This window comes from Varroa destructor, unplaced genomic scaffold (assembly GCF_002443255.2).
Source record: "Varroa destructor unplaced genomic scaffold, Vdes_3.0 BEIS01000003.1, whole genome shotgun sequence".
NCBI classification, from domain to species: Eukaryota; Metazoa; Arthropoda; class Arachnida; order Mesostigmata; family Varroidae; genus Varroa; species Varroa destructor.
This window is the reverse complement of record NW_019211456.1, coordinates 5,909,027-5,935,416: the sequence shown is the minus strand read 5'-3', so window position 1 is coordinate 5,935,416 and position 26,390 is coordinate 5,909,027. Positions and strand designations below refer to the sequence as shown.

General features: G+C 43.3%; 1 protein-coding gene and 1 long non-coding RNA gene across 18 annotated transcripts in view; one reads left to right on the top strand and one right to left on the bottom strand.

Annotated features, from left to right (window-relative positions):
- cwo (transcription factor cwo) overlaps positions 1-26,390 on the bottom strand; it is a 76,480-nt gene that overhangs the window by 8,427 nt on the left and 41,663 nt on the right. For 10 of the 17 annotated variants that reach the window (XM_086984780.1, XM_022796291.2, XM_022796289.2 and 7 more), the window contains 4 exons: positions 12,347-12,448; positions 2,674-2,761; positions 1,454-1,842; positions 646-879 (listed from right to left, as the gene is read on the bottom strand). In XM_086984780.1, the coding sequence (XP_086840906.1) occupies positions 646-879; positions 1,454-1,842; positions 2,674-2,761; positions 12,347-12,448 (813 nt within the window). Of the gene's footprint in view, positions 1-645; positions 880-1,453; positions 1,843-2,673; positions 2,762-11,793; positions 11,913-12,346; positions 12,449-15,708; positions 15,843-26,390 lie in introns of those variants that run through there. The other 7 variants (XM_086984787.1, XM_086984790.1, XM_086984789.1 and 4 more) reach the window with 4 other exon arrangements.
- Positions 16,745-22,339, top strand: LOC147756443 (uncharacterized). Its single transcript, XR_015324614.1, has 3 exons — positions 16,745-20,898; positions 21,205-21,285; positions 21,497-22,339. It is a non-coding gene; the product is annotated as an uncharacterized LOC147756443 (long non-coding RNA).

The following is a 26,390-nucleotide window of genomic DNA, read 5'->3' as shown; positions in this document are numbered from 1 at the left end:
TGATAGGGAAATGGCTAATTTTTCGTATTATACAGTTCGATCACTGGTAGAAAACCGTTGTTTTGAAAGAAATACTTATCCGAATAGGAGCTTTCCAAAAATCACATTCAAAACTAGCTCACTGATTCAAACAATGAGACCTTTAGCAAGACAACATTTTTTTTACCATTGTTAGATGACTCTGTGTGTAGCTAATACGGCCGACCCTCGAACAGTATACGAATGTTCTCGGGATGTCAGACACAGACATATACATACATCGATTTGGGCAACTGCCATAAATAGCACAATATTCGTTTAAAGAAAATAACCTTTTACGCCAGCGACGACTTCCTAGCTACCTAGATACGACTGGATCATTACACAGCGTTAACGCTAAGCATACGTCTGGTGACGCTCTCAGGTAACGATGGGCCAGTGTTTCCCACACACGCACACCATGTGTACTGGTTACATTTGCGAACGGCTGAACCAATAATACCTCGGGCGAGATGTAAAAGAGATCGACACGCGCACGGCGTCAAGTCGTATATAGTATGCCGACTATTCTACAGGTCCATCTATGCATCCAATGTTATTGCCTCGATAGCCATGAAGTGTACGCACGTGTGGTATGTCCAGGTGGTATTCGACAGAAATACTCACCATGAGGTGATGCATTTGCTGTGCAACCGAGTTCCCAGGACTGCTCCCTGGGTTTTGAGGAACATCTTGAAGAAGTCTGCCCCTTGGCGCGAAAGGGCCTCCAACTCGGCGTGTGAAGGCCGACGATTCGGTAGACTCGAGGTCCATCGGTTTCACGTCTTCGCCGGCAGACAACAAAACGGAGGAGGCGACTGTTAGTGGAGCACTCACCATTTCCGCAGAAGGAGGATGGATCTAAACAAAGAGCATATTCCGAAATCAACAACATCGTAGAGTTTGTCATTGATAACGTCCACTGCTTTTAACGGATTCTTCTTCATCTAAGCAACATACTTAAAGCTCAGTCTCCTTCATCCTAGAATAAGTATTCTCAAGTCATATCGTTAGAACACAGACAAATATCGGAAACAATAACATTGTCTGACAGGAATTATTGAAGCCCTTGATTGTTGTACTTACGCATAGGAACTATATCATGGACGAATCATTTAATGAACGTTAAATATATCGAGTGATTTGGTAAAGCAGACAAGCTCGTAATGAATGGCGGCCCGTCGCTGTCATTTATAACGGATATCACTTAATTTTTCGAACTGGATCATTATATATAGATAGATATAAACCAGCCACATTAGAGATAAACTCGTCTAGTAAATGATCACGAAAATGAATTTGTACTACGCTGTAGACATTACCAATTCGATGGGGTTTACTTGTCCACTAGTCTATTGGAGCTTAGATATCGGTAGCAAGTATTACTTGAACACGTATATGATACATAATCGAAATGTTTTCAGTATTCACTTACTTGTATGGGAACTGGCGTAGGCTGGTGTGTTTGCTGATGGATTAACTGGCCAGAGGCATTGGTTACGCAGGGACTCGACAGGCCGCTGGGCGCACCGGGCGCTGGTAGGCCAGCGCTAACAGCGGTAGGTGGCGACACAGCGCCCACTCCACCTGGCATAGTCGACGCTGCTGTGGTACCCTGCGGTAGTTGATAGCAGAAGCCGTGTCCTTGCACCTTGTCAAAGTGTTTCTGTAGGTGATTCATTAGACGTATGCAAAGGTCATCGCCGGCGTACATGCCTTCAATTTCAACCAAGAACCGCACGCACTCGGACATACATTCATGGAAACCGAGACGATACTGGTGCCGATGATCGTTCTCGATTTGCTGCGCAACCTCGCAAGTCGCTGCAATCAGATCGCACACGTCGTCGTCGTCAGAGAGGCAAACAACTACAGGTACTGATACAACGCTCATCGCGCAAAACGATGTATATATACGTGTATATATAGATAATTGTTATTCGTATTAATATAAGCACTCATAGTAATGTCTATACGACGGTGAACTTGATGTAATTTTTTTACATAGCTGCGGATATAAGTGCCCTTTTATATATAAAAAAAAAAACATTAAAGCCAAGTCACATCTATGTTTATACTTTATGAACGCGCTATCTCGTAAATGCTACGTAATTCTGTGGAACAAATTTCATTTATAATTAAAAGAGGGTTAGAGCTTTAGTAGCCGGTACGTTGTTCAGAGTCAGGACGAAAATGTCTCAGTTTTTTCTTCTCGATGTTAGAAGTGTCTTTGTACCGAACAGAAGTACTCAAGTAACTATCATTCTAAATACAGAGTCGAGTTATTTACATAGTAAAAAAGTGAAGGCATGTTGAATCAAGATAACCTCAAGCGAACCCTGACCCACTCAAGCAAGCGGATCCTTCGGAAGCCGGAGATAAAACTTTACTTTCAATGGCCAGCCTTTTTAAGATCAGCAAAGGTTAGTGTCAGCCGCGCGCCGAATAGTTTCAAACTCGAGCCAACTCTGAAGGCGGTTCAAAAAGTTTAACCTCGATCTGCGAGTTTTCTGAGCTTTGCGTAGAGCGCCTTGGATAGGAGTCACTTACGTGACATGGCAAAATTAAAGCATATTTAACCATGTTCCTTATAATAGTTCATATCCTCCTGGTTTGTGCCTCCAGGCGGCCTCATTTTAGTGCCACATTACTAACCTGGATCTTTGCAAGCGTGTGCCTGAAGATGCTTAAGGTGTTTGATAGCCATCTCGATAATCTCTGTTTTTTCAATCCGACCTCTTCCCTGTAACGTGTAAAGTGAGCAATTAATATCATTTTACTAGCAAGAATTAGAGGATTTATATCTTAAGAGGTGTATCGACAAGTTATAGTTAACCGTGACTTCAATTGAACTTCGATAACTGTCTAAAATTACCTATACATACAATATCCAAAGTGTACATGCACGCCACGTGTGAAGCACACAAGGTTAGCGATCTTTCTTAGATACCTTTCAGAAAGCACTGGCTGTGCAAAATCGCGCATGATATGTTAGGCGTATATTCGTCGGTATGGTTAAAATGTTAGTCAATTGTTAAGTAACTAATATAAGTGATCCACCTACATTGCCGCAATAAAATAAGCCGGAAAAACATTCCACCTAGTCGATATCGAGCTAAGAACAAAAGTGCCCTAGCTTCTCGCGACGTAGATTCCTCATTTACTGTATCATACCCCATTTGTCCCTCTGTAACGTGATCTCTGCAATGATATAAGCTCGTGATCTAAAGCATCAATCTTGGTCGTTGTTTATTCTACGTTCGTAGCAGCTACGATACGCGTTCGCCCGCGTCGCTCACTCAAGGACGCAGCGGGATGCAAGACGCTACAAGTGTGACGTCGGAGCTACACTGGTCCACTCAGAAGCATTAGTAACGAACTGACCCCGGCCAATTGCGCAAACATTACCGCCTCTTCCTCTTTGGCCACGCCAAAAACGCCCGCAGTAGCAGTTGACGCCAGTCAGAAAAGGAGCGGCAATTCCTGCACGCTAGCAGGACACACGGTGTACTCCGGCGTGTTTATATGTACGACGCAACCCGATGTCGTGGGCTTTATTTGTTTATTTATCAGAATTAGCCATCGTCTACTCTCGAATCTTTTTTCCCGCCCTTCTTGCCTCTTCGGCTTTTTCTTTCAAAGGATGCAGTAAGAAAGCTAGTTAGGTGAGTGGGTGGACCTTTAAAATTGAATGATGTCTTGGTGGCTGCCGGTGCCCTCCCGCTACCATTCCTACTGGTGTTGTTACAGTATCGACTCTCTGCTCAACCGCTTCTAGTATTGGCGCTGCATTACTACCGTCGCTGACCTTGCCGTCACTACGAGAACCGCTACAGGTATAAATCATTGTGTTGCACCAGGTGGTCGAGGGTCAATCGATCGCCTGTTCTCTACTTAATACAACGACAACAACAGCCGCTACACGAATTGATTCAGCAGCGAAAAGAGGCGAAAGAAACGAAAGGAAAAACGCACTCTCTCTGTCGACTCGAAGTGCGAGTTTGAATAGTGGGCTTAGCGACGAAGTCCATTGTTTATTGGTGTGATTCTACGTGCTAATTACATGTTCATTTACGTATGCACGTACGTATTTCGAGCCGCCAATCGGTTTCTAGCTTTTTAGCTTTTGCACGAGTGGCGGCGGTAGCAGTTGCTGCAGTAGCGCCAGTGCAGGTGGCAGCGGTAAGCACATCGTACGGACTGAAACCGAAACGGCAACGTGAAAGCAATGTCTGATGACAACGCGAGCGCACAGACAGGCGACCAGGTGGGCTGGAGCTTCGCTAGTCGACCGTCGATGGCGCTAGAAGCATGTTCGTTCACCATGTTCCGTAAATATCAAGGCCGTTCATAGGGATATTCTCTCATTGACGAAAGCGGTCGAGATGGCTAGATGACTCCTTTCACATATTGCCATCGATATTTAGCCGCACACGCTTGCAGATACACGTGGCAGAACTGGTCGTTCCTTCGTTGTCGCAGCTTCTTTGTTACGGAGCTGCTCGAAATGAACGAGCGAACTACTAATTATCGTAGTTGATCGCATTTGCTCAGCTATGTTTCGCTGCTAAAATAACAGTGTTCATGTCTTCGGAGAGCGCGCACGAAAGAAGAACGTTTATAGGGTCGTTTGGCCTATTGGCGTGATCAGAGATATCGTCGTCGACGCGCGAAGACTGATGGAAAAAGCAAGGAGTAAAGGGAAAAAGTTTGAACTTATATGGTGGTTCGGCTGGTAGACAAAGATGAACCGAAAAATTGATCAAAAGATGGACGGTCACAGTAAAATTTTCAAAAGATACTGTAAGATAGGTTAGTAGTGATGAGAATACTTTCAGGCGTCAAGCACCATAACTACACTGCTGATTGTGGGCGGCGATAATTGGGCTGGACGCGTATGGTCACCTATTCACGTAGGGCGATGGTTTTCGTCAGATTGCTTGGTGGCTGTGTTTGCAGCGTTAATGGAGGCTACAATGGTTGGTCAGTCATCCCAATGGAATTGACGGCTATCAAACTAGAGCTAGTATCTCTATCATTGGCTAACTTACTAGAAAATTAAATGCTTAGACTTTTACGTTTGTTAACCCGTTAAACACCCATTAACTCCATCATACGAATCCACCCTTATCCCCCCCTTCCCAGAAACAAGCAATATTTTTACTCTTGATATTAACATACACGGCACATGAGTCCCTGTTTCACACATTACCATTAGGTTATTGGGGCGTCTTTTCTTTTTTAAATCAGGTTCATCGTAGCTGGCACTGTGTGCCTATTTCGGCTAAAAGAAAGACCAGCCGGTTCAACAGGTGGTGCGGGGTGCGTAAAAACGTAATAGCCTTTTTCCACGATAGTTCAGCTGCATTAACCGAAATTAAGGGAAGCTGTTCGTTCCGCCATCACGCGATCATTTAGTTGGTCACTTCGATTATTAAGGCTCCTAATACAAAATGAAATGTTTTCGCAAACAGATGCTTGGAGACGACGGTCGTATCGACCTATTGGGGACTGCCAGAACAGGATGTCGGAGGATAAAAGGGGACGGGTCAGTTCTACCTGCCAGGTTTCCGCCGCGTTTTGTTAGTTAGCGAGCTGCATGATAGAGCACAACCGGGTACGGAAAAGGAATAGTACTACTACTGTTACTGCATTACCGCTATAAATACTGCTACATCTGTTGAAACGCCGCCAGTGACATAATCGATCGGTTACATAGAAGCAGCTGCGCCAGCCAGACGCGGTCATTACGCTGTGACATCGATACAGATATCCATAGACACACACAATGTTGACGACGACCACGCCGGCAGCGGGCTCGCGTCTGGCTAGGGTGGCTGGTTCTCTCTCTCTCTCTCTCTCTCTCTCTCTCTCTCTCTATATATATATATATATATATATATATATATCACACACACACACACACACACATACTAGGCGCCAGTCGATCTAAAAAATGTTCGATGATTAGGCTTCCCGTGCGCGAGTACAACTGGGCGTAGATAAAACAACGAACAAATACATACAATACGATATATGTAAACATTAAGTAGATGTATCACCCAAACAATTCAACAGTTGGCCGTTCTGCACGGTACCGCCGTCACGTAATCGTACTACCACTAGGAGATGAGGAATAGCGAAAATGCTTTGTAAATAATAAAAAGTGTGCTTATTCTAGTATAATAACAACTCATGTTTTTTTCGGTTTCTATTATGTTTACCGAACGCCGAAGATGGCGACGATGTGAAAGATCGAAGCCTCGCTTTCTATACTAATATATATATTACGTAGGGGCATTACGGCCACGATCGTACTTATATCTGTGCAGTACTATCAATGAGTCTAACATAGTACTGCTGTACATTGTGTAGTAATACTAAGGCATGGGCAAATATAAGTGCGATATTGCTTAAACATTGCAGTTATTGGTAGGGATCGGCTGTATATAACGATGGAAAATGAACAGGTCTATTCATTGTGTTATGCATAGCCATTAGCAATATGTCGATATGTGAGTGCTTCATTGAACATATTCGACTATATCGCACCGCCAAACAAATGGCGGTACAAAGCAATCTGCATTGCTTCGCAGATTGATGTATTTCTTATAGTGCATCTTTATTATGAACAAACAAAAAAATCGTTTGCCGAACAATTTCTGGTACATCTATGGGCACGTTTGAAGTCAGCACTATACAAGCAATCAGTTGAGTCGCTATCTTTCACTAGATAGCAATGTTTGTGTTGAAGCTCGATTCGGCTGGGTCGGACACCTAACAGCCAGGGACAGAAATATCTACCCATATAGGACTCGTCCTAGACTTAATGTGGTAGCTGGTCAAAATCACCACCTGCTGCTGTCGTGTACGAAACATAGCACTGGTCACTAGTTTCGATATGATCGCGGGGAGGATTCGTGCACATTCGAACACGTTGACTCAGGTGACGGCAGGCAGTTGATCGTCTCTTGACCGGATACGCACCTTTGTACGTATAATGGATCCCTTTATATCTGTTAACCGACCTACGAAAAGAAGATCCATCTGTCTATACTCTTTGTTTGGCATGTCTCTATATCGGGCGTTCCCGCGTAGCCTGAACGCTTGTGCCTCTGCATCGCTGTTGCTCTTGCAGCTGCCGTCGACGCTTGTGCGCGTGTGTAATAGTCAAACTACGTTATGGTAGTTTATAGTCCTTGCCGGAATACGTTTGTGCGTGGATAAGATGGAACAGAACACGTACTCGTCACAAATGATTACATTTGCAGAAAGACCGAGAGTCAGGGCAGGCCGGAGGCAAACAGCTAGGTAAATATGCTTCTTGAAAGGCAGTCGGATTCAGTACTAAACTAGATGGAAGCTTATGTTTGCGCCCATCACCCGTTTTGTCGTAGTCGTTGAAATCTCGCGGTGATCAAATGCTGCGATCTCCAATCCGTGACCCTCATTTTGTTAGTCTCCTGCTCTTTGTATCATTACTATCTGTCTGCGAAGAAATGCTCCGACGATTTTCTGGACCGCTAAAAATATCATTTGCTGAGGAAAATGGCGAAAATCCTGTTGACACTATATGCTTCGACGTTCTGTGACAACAGCCATAATTAAACTTATACTTCCATTTTGTCAACAGACCAATGAGTTGTCGTCTAATCCGTGACGACGACTCATTGATGTTTCGATTGTGACCTTTGCTTCTGGACAAATATAGACTAAATAGTAGAGTATCGGCGTATCTTTGGCGTTCATAGCTTTGCGTCCGAAGCCTCTAGTCCAATATCAGGGTCTTGGTGGAAGTCTAAAATCGATACCAAATAACCCTCTAACATTAACTGGAATCGTACGATTCATTGAATTGAAATAGCCTACTTAAACAGTGATATCAAATAGTTTGCGTACGCCATCTTTACTGTTGTCGGTATGTAAGCACTCTGTTAATGCACTACTTTCAAAGACTGAGCTTATCGAATATTGCTAGCGTGAAGGCAGTACATCGTAAACCAATCTGTAACTCACCGCGTTGCTTCGACCTTGGACATTGCTTTACTTTCCAGCCCCTTTCCTTCTGTTCGAATCAAATCGTTGTTACCAAGCAGGCCTCTACCACTGCCGGCAAAATACGGTTACACACAAAGCGTGCCCTACAAGATACCGCTGGCGCACCATCGTACTTCTACCCGACCAGTAAATGTCCGCGTTACATTCGCGTATCTAAGTCATGCCAAAACTATTTGATTACACGTAGAAAAGCTTCGATATCCTCAAGCTAAACCAATTCAGCGAGCACTTTTTCATAACACACTGTTTAGTGTTATTACTATTATTATGCATCCTACGACCGAGCGTTCCCGAGCACTGGAGGCATCGTTGCTAGATGAGCCCGCCTGTCTGCCTTCCGTCGCCGGCACCTGTATTAAACAGCACTATTATAGTTTGACACCAGCATACTTCAACTGTCGGAAGACAGTATTTCTGATAACGCTATAATAAGGCAAAAAATTGACAGTTTCTACTCCAGCAATGAGTAATGGTAGGCGCAGCTTTATAATTAGAGCCTTCATTGGGCTTACTACAATATTTTATTATTTTAATACAAAGGCGATCAGAGAGAATCTATTTTGTTTACTTCCTAATTTGTGAAGAGCGCCATTGCGTCTATAGGAGAAGGAAGTTTGAATAAACTGTATAGTAGTATCAGTACCATCCCGTGAAGTTCTGAAACGGGATGAATATGATGTTCGCTTCAGTTTGGGTCCACGGTTGTTGTGTGAGTCCTGGATACAACCAGGTCCTCAGTCGTATTCTGAGTACGTGCTAACCTTGATAATTTGATAGCCTATATCTATAAGACTGTTGTCCGAGCAATTGGTCTTAATGTATCACTTTCTCTCAGCCGTTCTGAGTCTCTCTGTTTTTCTCTATTTCTCTCACTATTAAAGAGAAAGGGCATCAGTAGGATTCTGGTGTGCAGAATCGCTCTGAACCACAGACAATGAACGACCCTCGGTGTAAACAATCCGACTGACAGATGTAAAATGTAGGTGGGGTTTCAAGAGAATTGGGGTTCTGCGGGACGCATTTTGTAGTGCTCGCGGGCGGGCTGGCTGGCTGGCTGGCTGGGTGTCTGAGACGAGAACATTGGCGGCAGCAGCGAAGAAGGAGGTATCCAAGAGGAAGAACATGAAAGTATCTGGACGAGGGTAGGCGATAGAGGTGTGGCAACAAGACTTGGTGGCACGGTGTGTACCGTGCGGGGTGATGTATTTGCGACAGGCGCTGACGTCATCAAGATCCGAGAACGGAATGGGTGCATTTGCTCGGAAAAAGATTCTATGCCTCGCTATAAATACAGTACGCTAGCCTACTGTGAACTACTTTTCCCAGCATAGAATAGATAACTTAGCTAGCCCGCCGTTCGTGTCCCGTGACAGCGCGCCAGAGATGGGGTGGATCAATTAGTCTGCTGAGGACTGGTGGCTAGGTTAAATGCCGCAGGGGGGGCACGGCAACGCCCTTTCAAGCGCATCGGGTCAAGCACAGAGCTCCTGCAATGCCCTAATAACCATGACACAGAGATGTCGACAACACTGTCAGCAGCGCACTTGCCACTTTGTGTGTTTATGGCGTAAGGGGCGTTATATGTGTGTGTATGTGTCTACCTGAGTGCGGGGATCTAAGCCTCTGAGTTGGTCTGTCGGTGTGGAACGGTAGTAGTATCGAGTCACCGAATGAACGAAATTGATGGCGTGATCTCCACTCCTCTAGTCCACCAGGGTAAACTAAATTTAGCAGAAGAGAGCATCGAATGCAGGGGGCATGCTAAACAGCACAATATAATGACAGTAGGCGACTGCCGTTGACAAACAACAACAACGTGAACTTTATTTGTGCGTAGGCCAGGCAGATGACGCAGTTTCAGACGTCACGAGGTTGTTATCGATGGATTATTACCAAAGAAAACAGGCAAGATCACAATTACGATAGTAAAGAACGCAATAAATACTTAAATGACACATTGGTACCCCATTTCGAGCTAAATATTCCCGAACATATTTCAAACTAAAGACTCTCTCTTTTTCCAACAAGAACGAAATATGTCAATAAACGAGCTGTTTCCCAGAAACCGGATCGATCTGAATCCGTTTAATAACATAAATTCCGATAATTTGGTATCCTGAATGGTGACTATACATATTATGCCCAAGATATGACACTATGCATTACCAAGGAGTCGTATATATATATATATACACTCTACAACTTTTGTTGGCACTATTTCTACTTAGACCGTTCTGGTCGCGCTGAAAAGGAACAGGGCATACCTGCCCTGTTATCCGGGCGGGTTATGAAGTCACGCGTGATAGAGCACGCGAGGCATTCACCGACTCACCGTACACGTCTACTGTAGTTATATAAGCTCTCATTAGACACATGATCTTTTCGTCGTCCATCCGCTGCCGTAGAGAGAGAGACATAAGCAACATCATAAGCATCGTCAACCGCATGCTTCGGCTAACTTGTTTGTTCCAGATTAATAAGTTTTTATTTAATTGTTTCAGTTCAAAGAGTCCCCTGTAAATTATTATTATCAGGTGCGACACATTTATGTCACCGCTTTTTGAGTGCTCAGAAATTCTATTTTCGGGGTAGCCCTTAGCTAGATTGGCGATTGTTTATTTTGCTTGATCGTGTTGGAGCCCTTTGAGCTTTTTTTCAGTCCAGGGCAAAACAAAATCACAGTACGGGGTCACGAATACGGGATTAAGGCAACACACATGCCCACCACTGAACCACTAGTGAAGTGTTTTGTCGTTATGGAGGACCCAGAACCTGCTACGCTACAATTCTGATCCTTTGCCTCGGACACACCCTCGCTAACCGTAAAGCCGGACGGCATGAATTTATGATATACAATTACCAATAGTCGAAAAAACTTTGAGTAGCATTTGGTCTCGGACCCGGATCCTGTGACTCTTATTGGTCTATATTCGTTTTTCAACCAGTGCTCGAAAGGTTACACCTCGATTTTTTCGTCGTAGGCACACGCCCACGTTTGGTCACCCGTAATGATAAGGTCAAGCAAGTTTGACTCTTCTAAAAGTGCCGAAAAATGTTCTTGGTTTAGTTCTTCGCAGCTGTCTATCTGCTGGTCATTTGATATCTAGTTTCCATAAGTATTTTACACTATTTGGAAAATATTTGTATAAACGATTTTATGTTTCACATAAAACCTAATACACATTAATTACTTTATTTGAAGAAAAATCACAGATCGCTCAATATATAGACTTATTCAACTTTACCGAGAAACTCGAGGATGCATTATGTTAGTTAAGGCCTTGATCTTTTTGCCAAAACAAATGTGGATCATAAGCAGTCATTTAATGGCGCGAAAATTCAAACGATTCGTTCGTTTTGAATAAAGGGTTCTGTATTTTGCCTTATGCCAATTAGACCAGTCGTGTATAGCGTGTTTGTTATAATCGTAAGATATCTAGCGATGAGATTTTATCTACGGATATCTAAAAGTGTGATAACTCATAACTATACTGAATTCTACTATATAATACATGCACATATATTGAATTGAACGGTAAAAATGCATCTCGGGTTGGACGAAAGGACTCAATCAACAGAGAGCCCCCCGGCGCCTTTTTTAATCGTTTTCAAACAACCCACATCGCATTATGTTTGACGCTGAAAAGAACTCAGTGTGGCAAAACCTGACTGCCTCTAACACGATGATAAGCATATTTTGGCCTTTAGTATGCTTACACGTTTTACTGTTTCTAATTTATACTCCATATTCTACACGAGTATTTGTGTGAAGAATATATGTATATGTAATGTTGTTGTGACCGTTGATTGAAGCTCAGTGCCGATCGGACCGGTAACTGGAAGCCATAAGATAACCAGCAGAAGAAGACCGCATGAAAATAAAGGAAAAAACTAAAAACAATATAGAAAAACGGAAAATTGTGAAATATTCAAACAGTGGATGAACGGACGAATGAAAAATGTAGGCACATTTGAAGGAATCAATGAGTGAACCACGCTGCGCCGTTTTTCCTAGCCTAGTGATCCGGGATGGGTGTTGGTTTGACTCTCGTAGCCTTACTTCTCCAAGTGCCCAGTGTATATATATATATATATAAAAAGGCATAGGCACATAAACGAGGGCCGTAGTGATAACAGGTAGATAGTTTAAGGAGAGTGAAGGGTTACATCCCACTTCATGGTGCACTAATTTGCTAACCTGGCTAGAGCTGACACATTTCTTTCATGCCGTGCAAGTGTTTTTATTTGGTAAATAAGAGGTAAATTTTACCTTTTTGAGGTAGATAGCAGGTATGAGTCTAGACAGGTCAGCCAAGCAGTTATTCATTCTGTCTCGTCTTCGCTTTTCTATGATTCTGTGTGACATCGGATCCTGCAACGAAATGACACATCATCGTCATTAAGTATTACTAAAACAGATTTTATTAGGTAAAGGTTTTTATTTGGTTGATTACCTAAGCGGCCTAGTCCTGACGTAACATTATGTCCGATCATCGTGACCATACAATAGCTTGCTGATAAAGTAGAGAAATGATACAAAATTTCTATGACGATTTTGCCTCAAGTCTAATTTTGCAAAAACGAGAATTACACTGTCAATATTTTGGCTTGTAATCTCCTCCGCCTTAAAAGAAGAAGCATTTTTGTGCTTTCAACGCAAACTCCTTCAAGCGACTTCACTTGCTGCCATCTATTGGAATGATCGCAAGTTTTTTTTAGCCGAACCAGTGAACGGATAGAGCTCATGTGAACATCCACCTCTGCAGCAGTCATTCTGACTACCACTAGTGTCTTAGAGATAAAACAATGTATGCGGAAGACAGGTGAAGGCAAGATGCCTCATGCAGATATAAACGTATGCTCCAATTGATGCATCTCCCGTTTTACACAATAATTCAAATAAAATTCATAGGTTTTAAGAGTAATATGTAAAAGACAATTATCGGGATAATAATTAGTTGCACATAGTTACGATTTCCGCCGCACAAACACATTTATCTGTGAATTTATATACGGAAGTATATCGCCGTTCTAATTAGTTTGAGGTATGCCTATGTCTAACACCGAACAATTGACGCCACACCTATTAAACATCGAAACCTTGTATTCCCCGACTATTCGATAATATCTAGATACAATGTATCATCCACTTCATATTCTCTTCTACTTTATGTCAACCCAAACTTCCTACTTGTCTTTCCCTTGCTGCCCAGTCCTCATCAGTGTTTTGCATTGGCCACAGTGAACGCAGCGGCATCGAACCGTCGCGTGCTTGCCTGCCTGCGCGTCCGTCCATTTGTCTTCCACCGCATCTCATGACACTACGACGAAGGCTGTTTTTGATTCTTTTTTTTGTTTGGTTCTTTTACCCCCCGATCCCTCGAAGCTGCGCCCCGCAGTCAGTCGACAATCGACAGATGCGCTGGCTTGACGCCTCTGGCAACCGTGGACTTTGTTCTCCTGCCGCGACCAACAGCGGCGATGACGGGGTCAGCAATGGTCCAAACAACTAGCCAAAATAGGAAAAAAACACAACCAGTGCGCCGGTGGACTTCGAGATATCCTGCGTCCAATCATAGATTCATTCGAGTTACACTTCCCTGCTGTTATACCATCGCTGCTGTGGCGATTACTGACTGCATCTACAGTTTTTTGCGCCACCTGATTGCTTTGTATATTTTATTGTGTATATATTGCCTTTGCCCCCGGCTACCTCTTTCATATTTATGTAGAAAGGTAAATGAAGAGCAACAGAAAATAGAGACATGGACAAGAATGGAATACCCACAATGGCATTAATGCACAAGCTGATTCTTTTCTAGATAGACGGATACACGTGTGTGCGTATGTGCACAATGGCTGGCGCTGTAGCTGTTGATGTTGTTGTCGCCATCGTCTCCGTCGTCGTTGGTAGTATGTGCGTGTGATCGGCGCGTCCGGTGGCTGTAGCTCAACCCTTCAGTTCTAGGATATAAGCATGGCTCCTCGAGTTCGAGGCCACTTCGCCTTTTTGACGGTTAGTACTTCGGCGACGCTGGCTTCTGCTACTACAGTCAACGGACATTTCGCCCCAAATCGCATTAACAACGACGGGAGGCGCTCTGGTGCTCACCTCAGGGAAACAGTGTTTGTTGTATGATAAACAGATGCTGATGCTTCTACTTGGTAGGCGTTGATGACGGTGAACACCAGTCCAAATAGACCACGCGTTGTCGTTGACTATAGCGTGGCAATTTGTAACTACGGCACAGTAAGGAAGCGCAATGGGTTCAGAGCTTGACACCTATATATATATATATATATATATATATATATCGTCTCACCATCACTGGCAATATCATTCCCCTTTCTTTATAAGCTGCTTCAGAGGACAAGAATTACTTCTGTCTTAGAGGTCAAATGCAGTATACCAGGTATGCCTTTATGGCAGGTAATCGGGACTGTCATGTGGTAATTTCGACATTTACCGCAGTCGACCTCTGCCCCTTGTCGTCGTTATTGTTGTTGTCGTCATTACCATTACCATGAGCGCCAACACTGCTGACAAAGTTGCCTGTAATGGAAGGATAGCCGTGATCAGGTAGCCTTGGCGAAAGTTCTATTCGGGACAAATATGGAAACCCACAGCCAGATATGGGGTATATGAGAAGGTAAAGGGACGGCGAGCAGTGCTGCAAGCAGTCAAGGAAGCCCACAAACAGCAAATGCTTGAATCCATCCGCTTGTAACGGACACCCGACAATAGATAGCACACATTGACATAGACATAGCCAGCGCTGCGCGGACCCACACCGTACCGTATGTGTAGTAATCAAGCGAAGTCAGTACGGCGAGGGCAAGCACGTTCTAACCCTTTCTTTCTCCGATTTTCTGCTTTGTCGACGCGTCGTTAACTGCAGCCAACCAATTAGCCAGCCGTCCATGCTGGCGCCGTTGCCGCTACGGCTTTCGTGTCGCATATCTATTCCCAACGCAATAACGACGCTCGGGTGCTACAAGGTCTTCCTCCTGAGTGGTGATTTTCGCCTTATATCGCCCATCGCGTGACGCCAGCTTTCGCTTCTAGCAGCTGCAACAATAGGTTTCTCGTCTACAAACTGCGTTTATGTGTTTGCTTGTTCCCGTTTTTAGACCTATTGTCAGCAATAGCCGTAGTCGTCACAATAAGAATATAATAACACCAGGCAATTATTTCAGTTTGCGCAGGGTGCGTGTTCAATATCCAATGAAAAACTTTCCCTACTGAAGGACCTAAGTCCACCTTCAGTCACAATTAGAAAATCACTCTGTTCTATATGATAAAGTTTATTATTTTATTGTTTTTCAGAACCACTTCTGGGATGTACCGCTAACGTTGCGTGACACATGGACATATGGCGGAAAAGACCGCAAGGAGTCAGAGAAATATGCTTATTATATGGGCTATATCGGCCAAAATTTACTTAACGCTATAGAGAAAAACAAACCACTGCTACCGATGATCATTGTACTGTTGCAATCTACTAGTTTTCGATAAACTGTTAATTAAAGATCGTAGCTCACAAATATGGGATTAGATAAACCAGAAGTGGGGATATGTGGGCCACTACAAACTCTGCACGAAGAAAATAGTCATTCAACAAAAATGAATACCTTTCTTCCTATAGAGGGCTTCGGTCATGATTAGAAAAGCTTTTGCGTGGTAGCTATTTACTGCTAAGTGGGGCAGGTCGAAGATTATGATTTGTCTGCCATAGCTCGGATAGAAGTCCAGCATTCAGTGTGATGCCTGTGATGAATGGCTTTTATTAGCAGATCTGTGAGGCTCATTTCAAGCAAAAATAGAGAAAGAAGAGTTAAAATATGCATATCGTTCTCCGAAGCCAACTTAAATGGACTAAAGTCTGTAATTATGGTTGATTCTGGTGTACATTGATATCCACAGTAAATTCTGACCCATAATCATGAGTATTGTTAAAGTATGTGCGACGATATTGTTTTGTTGGATCCGAATGATGCGTTCTCTTTAAAAATTGTCAAAATTTCTTTAAAACACACCCAGATATCACACGTCGTTGATAACAACGGTGTACGCTTCACATGAGTGCACAGCTATTTTTTGTTTTACAGAGTTTACATTGGCGCATATACAAGTTCCTGCTAAGTGAAGTTGGTCTCTGGAATAATTTACGTTCCCAAATCTCTCATAAAAATCAACATCGACGGTGTTCGCTTCTGTATACACTTGAAATGCAGTGGCTTATCTAGTTCTACTTGTTTTCTTTTTTAGCTCATATAGCACCGGGTATAACCATGCAATGAATGACTTTCATTAAATGTATCTTATTTTTGGTCTGCCTTTGAAAATGTAGCTCTGATACAGTGAAAAAAAAAGCTGCGGTAGGAACGACGCGGTCATACTCGTTTATTTCTTTTATCGTTTAACAAAAGTGCGATAAAATACTCAGCCGTTCCATTAGTTCCACCTTTTGAGAAAAATCTAGTGACGCTGATTGTACTGCGCTTCTGACCCATGTACATTCTGAAAGCTTCATGTTATTCAAATTTAAAATAAACGTCCCGCCGCTAAAAGGGGTGGCTGGCTTATATAGCTCCTGTTCCTCAGATAGGTCCACGTTCCCTGTTAATATGTTAGTCGACGCCTAGGTCTCTCTAATTGTAGGTACACGCGGTCGTAATCATCAGTGACCCGCTTTCTATCGAAAAGCTACGATAACTAGATGTTCTGATATTTCTCGAAAATCCTTCAAAATTAATGACTAATATGCGTTTATAAGCGCTTGCACAGAAAAGCTGGTACCCTGTACATTCTGGGTACTCTTGCATGGTGCCCTCGTAATTATTTCTGATCAAGTGGAGATGATGTTGATCTCCAGCACCAAAGAGGACACCAAACTGCAAGACCTGTGTCTTAATAAGTGTAGTGAGCTTAGTGTTAAAAGCTATTAATACTTTGTAAATCCATTAAGTCGTTACAATATTTCTATTTGAAGAATAAGTCAATGCCCACTTTGCAAGTTCAATGGAACGCCTAGCCCACCACGAAAGCCGTGAAAAAAAACTATGCGCAACCCTTTTTCGTAGTTCATTGAAACAGTGTCTAGGTAAAAACAAAAGCGGAAGAACGTCATTAGTAATTGTACCGTTACTATTGTATGTAAAACATGTAGAAGCTGCGAGGCGGTTGACAAACGATTTAAAACTGTAACGCTAAGCCTCTCTTAAATAGATACGAAACTAATAGGGATAATAACAGGGACTACATTTATATACAAATTTCATAAATATAGAGAAACACAAGTATCCTAAATGGACAGCGGTTTTCTCGCTTGCAACCTGAAGAAAATACGAAGCTATGCCCATGGTCCAACAGATCATGTAACATTCGTTGATTTTCCTTGTTAGTCTATATTCATTCCGTCTGTCTATCCCTTAACAGAAGCCTGATCCTGCTGGGTATCGCTAGCGTCCTACACTGCCATCATTGTCACTGAGGCAAATAGCCAAATGTTCTGGAAGAAATCCAAGAAAGCGTCATAGCGAAAGGATCAAAAATCCAGTCAAGTTTAGTCATTTTGTGTATGTCGTGCGCTGCTATGAAATTGACTACAGTCGTCCGTCTGTATCGATCTAACTACTTGCATGCACGTAGATGCATATGCGTGCTAGGTGTGTGCGTGTGTGTGTATGTGCACACATATCTATACAGCCATGTGCGGTCGGCACTTATATGTACATTATCGTATATGTATACCGGAAGTATATGCTGTACTATGGCGGTTGACCGGACAGCCTCAGACTAATTCAGACAACAACGTTAATATTGACTCTCTGGTACAGACTCTGGTAGTGCTTTCCAGAAAAATCGTATCACAATTAGCATCGTATTATTATAAACATCTATCGCTGACGGCAGAAACTCTATGTACAGCAGCCAAGTGCCAGTTATTGACGCAATAACAGTTTGGAGTAAAGCGAGGTCATTTGGACAGCGACGCAGGCCATCGAGGCTGCGCTTCGTCCACTAAGCAAGGCCCTTTTCATCTGCCAAATGCGTCCACGTGGGCAAGATCATGACGAAGACAAACTGAACAGAGATCAAAACCAGTGAATCAGCTAAACATAGGCTAGTAAATCAATCGATTAGTCATCGACGTAATCGAACAAGCATCGTGCGTTTTTTTTCTAGTAATAATTTTGACTTGAATGTGTGCCCTCTCTTGCCCTGTATGTTTCCTGTCAGGCTCCAACTGGAAAGGCAGCCAAACAAGGGTTACGAACACATTGTTGCGGCGCACGTTGGCCAGCAGCGTCGGCAGAACGACAGCTTGTTTATTCAGTGTTATCTATACACAATAGAACCCTCAAATGTGGTTACATTTCTGGTGTAATACTAGTCTAATTCTAGAATCACGAGAAACAGAGGCGAGGCGATTACCGTAGGCCTTCTGGCTGGCTTTGTCAGTTCACTTCAAAGCGCGTCTGCGACGCCGAAATTGCTTCTGATAGATCAAGTTCTCCTCCGTACCATAGCGTCTGTGTAAGTAAACAGTACACTATGTGTTCGTTTTTACGCCGTACGATCAGCACGTATGAGCTTGTTCAGCCTTTAGTTCTTTGCCACGAACGTCTGCCAATGTTCTCACTACAGTAACAACAGTGATAGTAAGAAGTACGCAAAAAATCTATATATGCGCAAGTTATTCCTCGGGGATGATGAAACCCACGAATTACGACCTCATTGTATAGTTGATTATTTGGCGAATGCTTCTAACTAATTGTTTTTATGCGCCACCGGTCACAGCTGAAGTTGTGAAGAAGGACAACGGAAGATCCACTTCCGCTTTTTGTAACCTCTGCAAATGTCCTATGTGCTTTGGCTCTTGGAAGGTTAAACACTTTTCTGATATCTTCTATAAAACAGATAGTATGAGTTGATGCGTCGAAATAGTGATAGCAAATGGCAATCATAATTGGGATTCTGTATATAGCGGCAGTTAATGCCTTTTTAAAGGTAAGCAATTGTTTCCACTGACGGCGGCTTCCACAGTCGATCTATTACGCCGGCTGAAGCCACTGCCTTCCAAGCTCTTTTTTCTATGTGATTAACGGAGGACTGCGCCGTTGTTAGCGTGAACGATCTGACAGTTCTTAGGTTTTTTTTTTCATTTTAGACGGAATAAGTCATTGATAGCAAATTTTCCTTTTCTCTTGAATGGCACGGTTTTTTGATCTTTGGCTTCATGACTGGTTCATTCGGAGATTTAGTTCGTCATCGTAATGGCTCAGGGCTATGAGCGCTAGTCGGAAGTGGAATCGGCTTCTGCTGCACAAGCCGAAGCCGTCTACGCGTAGGATCATTTCATTAAGGTAACCTCGGTGCCAAGTGCCTGAAAAAAGATCGTTGACGAGAGTCGTAAAGATGAATTGGTTAAGGTTATCAGCTTGCGACAATTATGTGCCTTGTTTTGAAGTCCTTCCTTCTTGTGGCTCCATCATCGAAATGGTAAGAGGTTACATTGAAGCCATTGAATTCATGCCAGCACACCCAGCTGAGCAAGCCTTGTTAATACGAAGCTTACAGAGTCTTAGCTGCAAGCTGCCTTAAAATCTACCAAGACCAAACGAACAAGTTGATCGATACGACCGAATCTTGCCTGTACTTTGTTTATGAAAATTCTATGTGCGCTCATCTTTTATGTAGTTGCATACGGCATATAAGCCTTTTTCAATAATGTACCGCAACATCTCAGAAATAAACAGTCGTAAGCAGCCGCACGGAGACACTTGGCAGATGTTTACAGATACAACTCAGTCGCCGGTTCCATGTGCCTATTCAGCCTATAAGTTGTTGTTAATTGGAAAAGCTAGGCGTATTGGCCGCGATTTTAAAAACCACAAAATCTCTTCACAGTATTGCACTTGTCCTAAAGTTTTCTGATGACGAACATAAGTGGTCGTACTAGTATATATCGTAGATGAGAGCTAAACATCGAGCGTGTTAATCAAGTTCAAAGCCGGTTACTTTCTGGCGTTTCTAAATGAATTGAGTAACTTTACCTTGCAAGTCTTGAATGTAAGAGCTAAACATAGGACTTCATGGGGCTTCCTCTAAGCGTTTCATTATAACCCTTCGTTTAAAGTTCACCTGGCAATTCCTTTTTTAAACTTAATTTTTTCTCCCATCGTGTGGAACTAGAAAAGGTAAGCACGGTTTCCGTTAAAATGGTTCAGAAGCTGGTTAAAGAGCCATTAGCGCACGTGGATGTAACCTATTTTTAGCACAAAAATGTATTTTAGCTAGGTATGTACAGTCCCCTATGTTGTTTTGTTATCAAGCTAAGCCACACACAAGAACTGCTGGAGACTTTCTCGAGGTGGTCGACATGATATTCTATCGATGCGATGCTAGTGATTATTTATTATTCTATTTAGATAAAAACGGCCCAAATTGTATCGGCTAAAAGCCAACCTGTGCTCAGGTTTCTAGCGGTACACTTTACTACCTGTCGTCTGGTATTTTCTTCGTAAATTTTACCGCCTTCGATCATGTACAACGAATTTTGGAAGTATCTCGAAGTGGGTGACTTGGCCGTTTTTTGCGTTTTTGGAAACTGAGAATGCTACCGCGCGTCTTGCTACTTGCATTACGTTTTTTGCAGAGAAATTCAGTGTTTGTATTATCCCACTCTTCTACTTCTTTGGACCCTCCAGCGACATTTTTCCCATCTCAGTTTTACGAACCGCCTAAAGGAGGACGACCGACAATCGAGGAGTCTCAGAAGAACGAAAGCAGCACTGACATCTACTTCAACGACTGAGGTAGAAAACTGTTTTGAAATTAGGACAAAAAAAACACGCTGGAACGTAGCTTTTTTTTGGCGGATATTTTTTTAAGAGACGACAGTTAGGATTTTTGACGACGATACAGGCTTGCTATGAAACCAAATTCTTTATATACGCATATATATTTTATTTTTACCTTAATATTCTGTCTGTCGCTAATAATGTAATTGTCGTATATAATAGACTATTGTTAATCCAAAATTAAGGTAAATATTTGCTATATTCTAAAACGCTATTACTAGGTATAAAATAAACTGTGTGCTGTTTTGATCGATGACACAGATGTCGTCATTCACTTTGCCACCCATGGGTTCTCTCCTGGACTCTGCAGGAAACCGCATCTCTACCAACCTGACGACACATGTGAGTGCCTCAAATATGGGGAAATTGTGATAGATATCATGCCACTCGTTGCCGTCTGGTAGCATTTTGCTTATGGTTTTATACACCAATCTTGATATTGAAACATTGTGTTCTTGGTCAGTACATACGAAGTCCTTAACTCCTACCAACAAAACGGAATAGATGAGAGTCGACTGTGCATTTTTATGTATCACATTCTGTCACTTTTCAGGCAACTCCGTAAGGTATCACTGGAAAACTTCTGTCGTTACTGGCCGAAAAATTAATATTTGCATCCCTCCTATGTATTTTTTTTCCTTTGGAAAGGGGTTCCGCAGGGACCAAAACAGATGATGGTTCGATGGGGTGAGCATCGAGCTATATAGCGAATGCGTTAAAATATCATATCCGAGTTTTCTTTATTTTGGCCGGAATTATAGCTGAAATGTATGTAATGTCAAATTGTCATGATAAAAGAAGACACCTTTTTCTGTTCATTGACTCGGGTCGATTTTTTTCAATGACTTGTTGTAATATTATTCGTTGTTGACAGTACAGGTCGTTTTGGCAGACGGCACCAACTCATAATTTTACCAAACGCATAGCTTAACCCTCGTCAACGTCAGTCTATGCTTTACCATAGATGGTAGAATACATTTTTTTTGTTTTTTAAATTTGTGCACTGCTGCCATGTGTGATCTACACTGTACCGCCCGCGGTCAACCACTTTAAAAATGGCTCAATTTCATTGCACTTCTGTAAAGTTCCGTAAACTGAAATATGGTGGAATAAAGTTCTTTGCGTCAATTCATCTACCACTGAAACACTGAACTTTTTTTCCAATTAGTCTACTTCAAATAATTTCAAACTGTTTGATGCTGAATGTTTAGTTCCTCGACGATATCATGCCTAGTCACGTGACGATTTTCCCCAATTTTCGCCATAATTTCACCAGGTCTTTGCATAATGACGGCAAGCGTTTTCACATTGAAATTTTCAGAATAAAAACGGCAGAGCCATCTTTGGCCCGCTTCTTCCGATAGCGTTACTTGACTATAAACAGCACACGTTTCTTTTATAAACACAATAAAATACTTACTAGATTTTCTTTCATCTTCAACGTGTCCTATCTGGAAAAGGGCACTTAAACCGATAACTACCGCTAAATCAGCTTTCAAATGACACCAACGTCGACCCGACGCCATCTATGTTACTTTGAGACATATGGCCTTAAAGCCATATAGCTAATGAAACGATTAATCCTTTTTCGACAGTCCGAGATATATATATATATATATGTTATGAATGCGAGCGCTTACTCGTTTAGAGCATAGAATATAAGCTAAAAGCAATAAAGCATAAAAGCGTCTTCACCGCAAAAGTAGAAGTTACCGAGAGTAATTGCCCGCCACGTTACTGGAAACGGTTTTCGTTGTGTCAGAAACAGAAAATTACGATGGACAATCTTGCGTCCGTCCATTGCCGCCGAAAGACGGCGCTAACGGTGGTAACGTTAGCAATATTGCTTGGTCATAATTTAACGTCGTGTTTAGTTTTGAGCCCCGCCAAGAAAAGTGGCGTGCAAGTCCAGTTGTAGTACAATGTTTTATATATCTATATGTAACATAGTATCGTAGTGGTTGTGGTCGCAGTGTAACTCCGTGACAGAAGTTGACAAGTTAGATAGACAGTTAGTAACATATCTGTTAACGCGCCATGGAGGTCTTACCCCCGGCACAAGTTCTGCGACAGCTATACGCCAATGTTCTATTCGAAGCCGTTGTTCGCTTAGCATAGTAATCGTCGTCGTTGTCATCGCAGCTTTTTGTCTGGCCGTTGGCCGTAGCAGGCACCAACAATAAGGACGAAAGGCCCTGCAGTGCTTGGCAATGGACAGGCGCGGTGCCACCAAGACGAGCAGCAAGGTAGAATGAAGAAAAGAAAGAAAAACACCCGAGATTGTGTACTTCTCGAGGTACAAACCATAGCTGATAGGATAGATGCAAAAATATACAAAACGCTAAAAAAAGATTTTCGCCGTGCTTGTAACCCGTTTAACATCGTATGAAGTTGAGTATCAGTCGTCAATTACCCCTCGTCAGGCATCCCCATGCAACTAAACAACACTACGGTGCATAATGGATAGATTCAAACCAGTATTAGTACCGGTAGTAGCAGGTTCTATCGTGTTCAATAACGAGCGAGGATTTCTGGTGTTAGTGGGTCGACTCCACCGGCCGATTGATGGGCTGGCCGCTAGACTACGACGACCATAACGCGGCCATATTATTTCACTCTATTCTGACGCTGTCCAGTTCGATCACGCTTTGCTTGGCAAGGTTGACGTCGTCGTCTTCTTTCGACTGCTGCATCTTTTTCGTTCGAAACGCGTCGCGATCTTGAGTTATTCACTCGCCTATGTCTTATCCGCTTGTCTGTCCCAGTAAATTTGTGTAAATAAATGATATTCAAGCTAATACACTCTTCTCCTTCCTGCCGCTATTTACCCTTCTCTATCGCTGTCAGTCTTGGCTGATGTGCCGTGTCCCGCCTGTCGAAAATGTGCAAATGTTCTTTTGATACAATATGTACATGCATAAATAAATGTACAACTGGAACGTTTCAGAAGCAGCGAGTGGCGGACAAAAAGCGAGTGTAGACGACGGATGCACTATAAGTACGGGTACTGCACCTGTCCCAGCTGCTGTTGAAGGGCAATGTCAGCGCTTCAAGGCGAGCGATCGCCACGTGTCTTAGAGCAGCAGCATCACGAGGAAGAGGAGGACGGGAAACAGCAGGTTTTGTTGTTATGGTTGTCGTCGTGATGGTAGCAGGAGCTACAGGAGTGGGTGAATACGTGAGTGAATGGCTGTTGGGGCACGATGACCGGCCGAGGCAAGCCTTTGGCACAGTGAAGTGGCCATGCTGATATGACTACTGCCTCGTTGCCCCGTATGTTTGCACCGTCATCATCAATATGAAGAATAACAGCAATAGCAGCGGCGGCAGTAAAACAACTACCGCCATGCATACAAACATGCCCGCCGTCAACATCGGCCTCAGTAGCAGCGTTGTATATGTATCTCAGTATAAACAGTGAATGAATCGACCTCGACGACAACAAACCTAACAACAATAACAACAGAAACTTAAATGACAGCGTCGACAACACTGAGAGTAAAAGCGACAAAAGCTGGCCAAGATGCGCAGAAAAGAATATTAGCCGACTGTTCCGTAGCTTCGTTGCAACGATGGTCGCGACTATGATGGCAGCCAGCGCAGGAGAACGATACAGGATAATGATTTAGTCCGGCGGGCGAGTGCTTGCCGCCTCACTTTAGTACGGATATAATAATGACAATAACAACTCTTCCATTACACATAGAAGACAGGTATGGCATGCTGTGGTGACTGCCCGCCTGCCAGGTCACTCATATATATAGATGGTGGGAGCCACGGAATCATCTATTCAACAGACTTCTTCTGTGGGCATGACGTCGCCGCTTACACAGTGCACGCGTATATACATAGAAGCTAGCGGCGGGAGAAATAATAACAGAAACGACAACAGTGCGGCCGCTGTTCGCTAGTTGAAGGCGGCTCGGGCGACGAGCTTAGCAGCGTTGTTGGGTCTGCTGATCGGCTCACCCGCACATGAACGAGGCCTTGGGAAGACTGCTTGAAGGATTGCCCACCACTGTCGACATCAACAGTAATATCATCATTATGGTTGTCGCCAGCGCAACACCAGCAATCATCACCGGCATTGCCAGCTTCGTCTGAAGTTGAGATGAATCGGTACTGCTGAAGTACCGCTGTGGCCGGCCAAACCAAACGAACGGCTTGGATTAGAGCTGGTCGACCACCAATCCATAGTCTGTGACTGCTACGACAGTCATTGAAAGCAGAGCTATTGATGCTGATAGCAATTGAGTGCTTGAAACATAACTGTACAGGCAGCAGGCAAGACAGTGACAATCATAACGTAGGTAGGAAACAGCGGTAATAGGTAACAGCAGGTGGGAAACTCTCAGCCACGCACAGCAACGAAAGGTAACGAGTGGGCAGGGGGCGTCTACTTCGGCAGCACCAGCCGCCGCAGCAGGTGCGTGACGCGGCGCGGATCGTTCATTGCGCATATCGAGGTCGGACAGCCGCAGTAAAAATCGACACCCAGCGTAAGTATTGGCTGCTGCCCGATCGTCGCGTTACCGCCTGCTGCTCCATGTTGGCTAGATGACAGCACATAGTGGATACGATCATACGAGTTGTGATCGCTATAGAGCTCCTGTGTGATCGTCTGTGCCGTTCTCAGCGGCCCGTTAAATCCTTCCCATTGCCGACGCCAATAAAAGAATCACTGCTAATGGCGTCTAGCAGATAATTCCCATCCATCCAGGTAAATGAAAAATATACATATAGCGATAACGGCAGAAGCAACACCAATTATAATAAAACGCGTGACCTCTCATGCCTTTTTACGCGACTGGATCAAACTCTGCCACCGTGCATTCCAAGGAACCGGCCGATCAGCGGATTGGGTAAGCGGTATCCGACAGTGGATCAGCGACTAAACGGCAGCACATCAGATATCGGAAGAGTTGAAAGCAGCAGCACAGCACCGCCAGAAAAACACTAGTAAAAATATATGTATTCGAAAAGCCCAGAACATTGCAGCCAGTCAACTTCATCAAGTTATTCACAAGTTACAGTAAGACAATTTAAGATGCTTATTAACCAAAGCCAAGGTGCGTCTATTTGAAGCCTTACAGACTGAAAATATGCGTATAATCTAGAAAATATAGATATATCGGTAAGTATTTTTCTTGAATAGAGCTTAGGAAACGGATTTTTGGACTTCAGTGAATGTTTTCTTCGCTTAAGTGTTCGCGAGTGCTGAGAAAGCACCCCCAAACGCAGACGCGAAGTTGGCTTGTGCTCCTTCCAGTTGTCGAGAGAGTTTAGTAGCTCTCCGACGGCTTGAATATCGACAACCTTGCGACAGATATGGTAGCAACCGGACAATAAGAGAGGATTTCGCTAGACCATTGCCAGTAGTGTCTATTCAGTGTGTGCTGTTACACGGTTCAGTAATTCTTCAACCCTAGCGTTTCTGATTGGTAAAC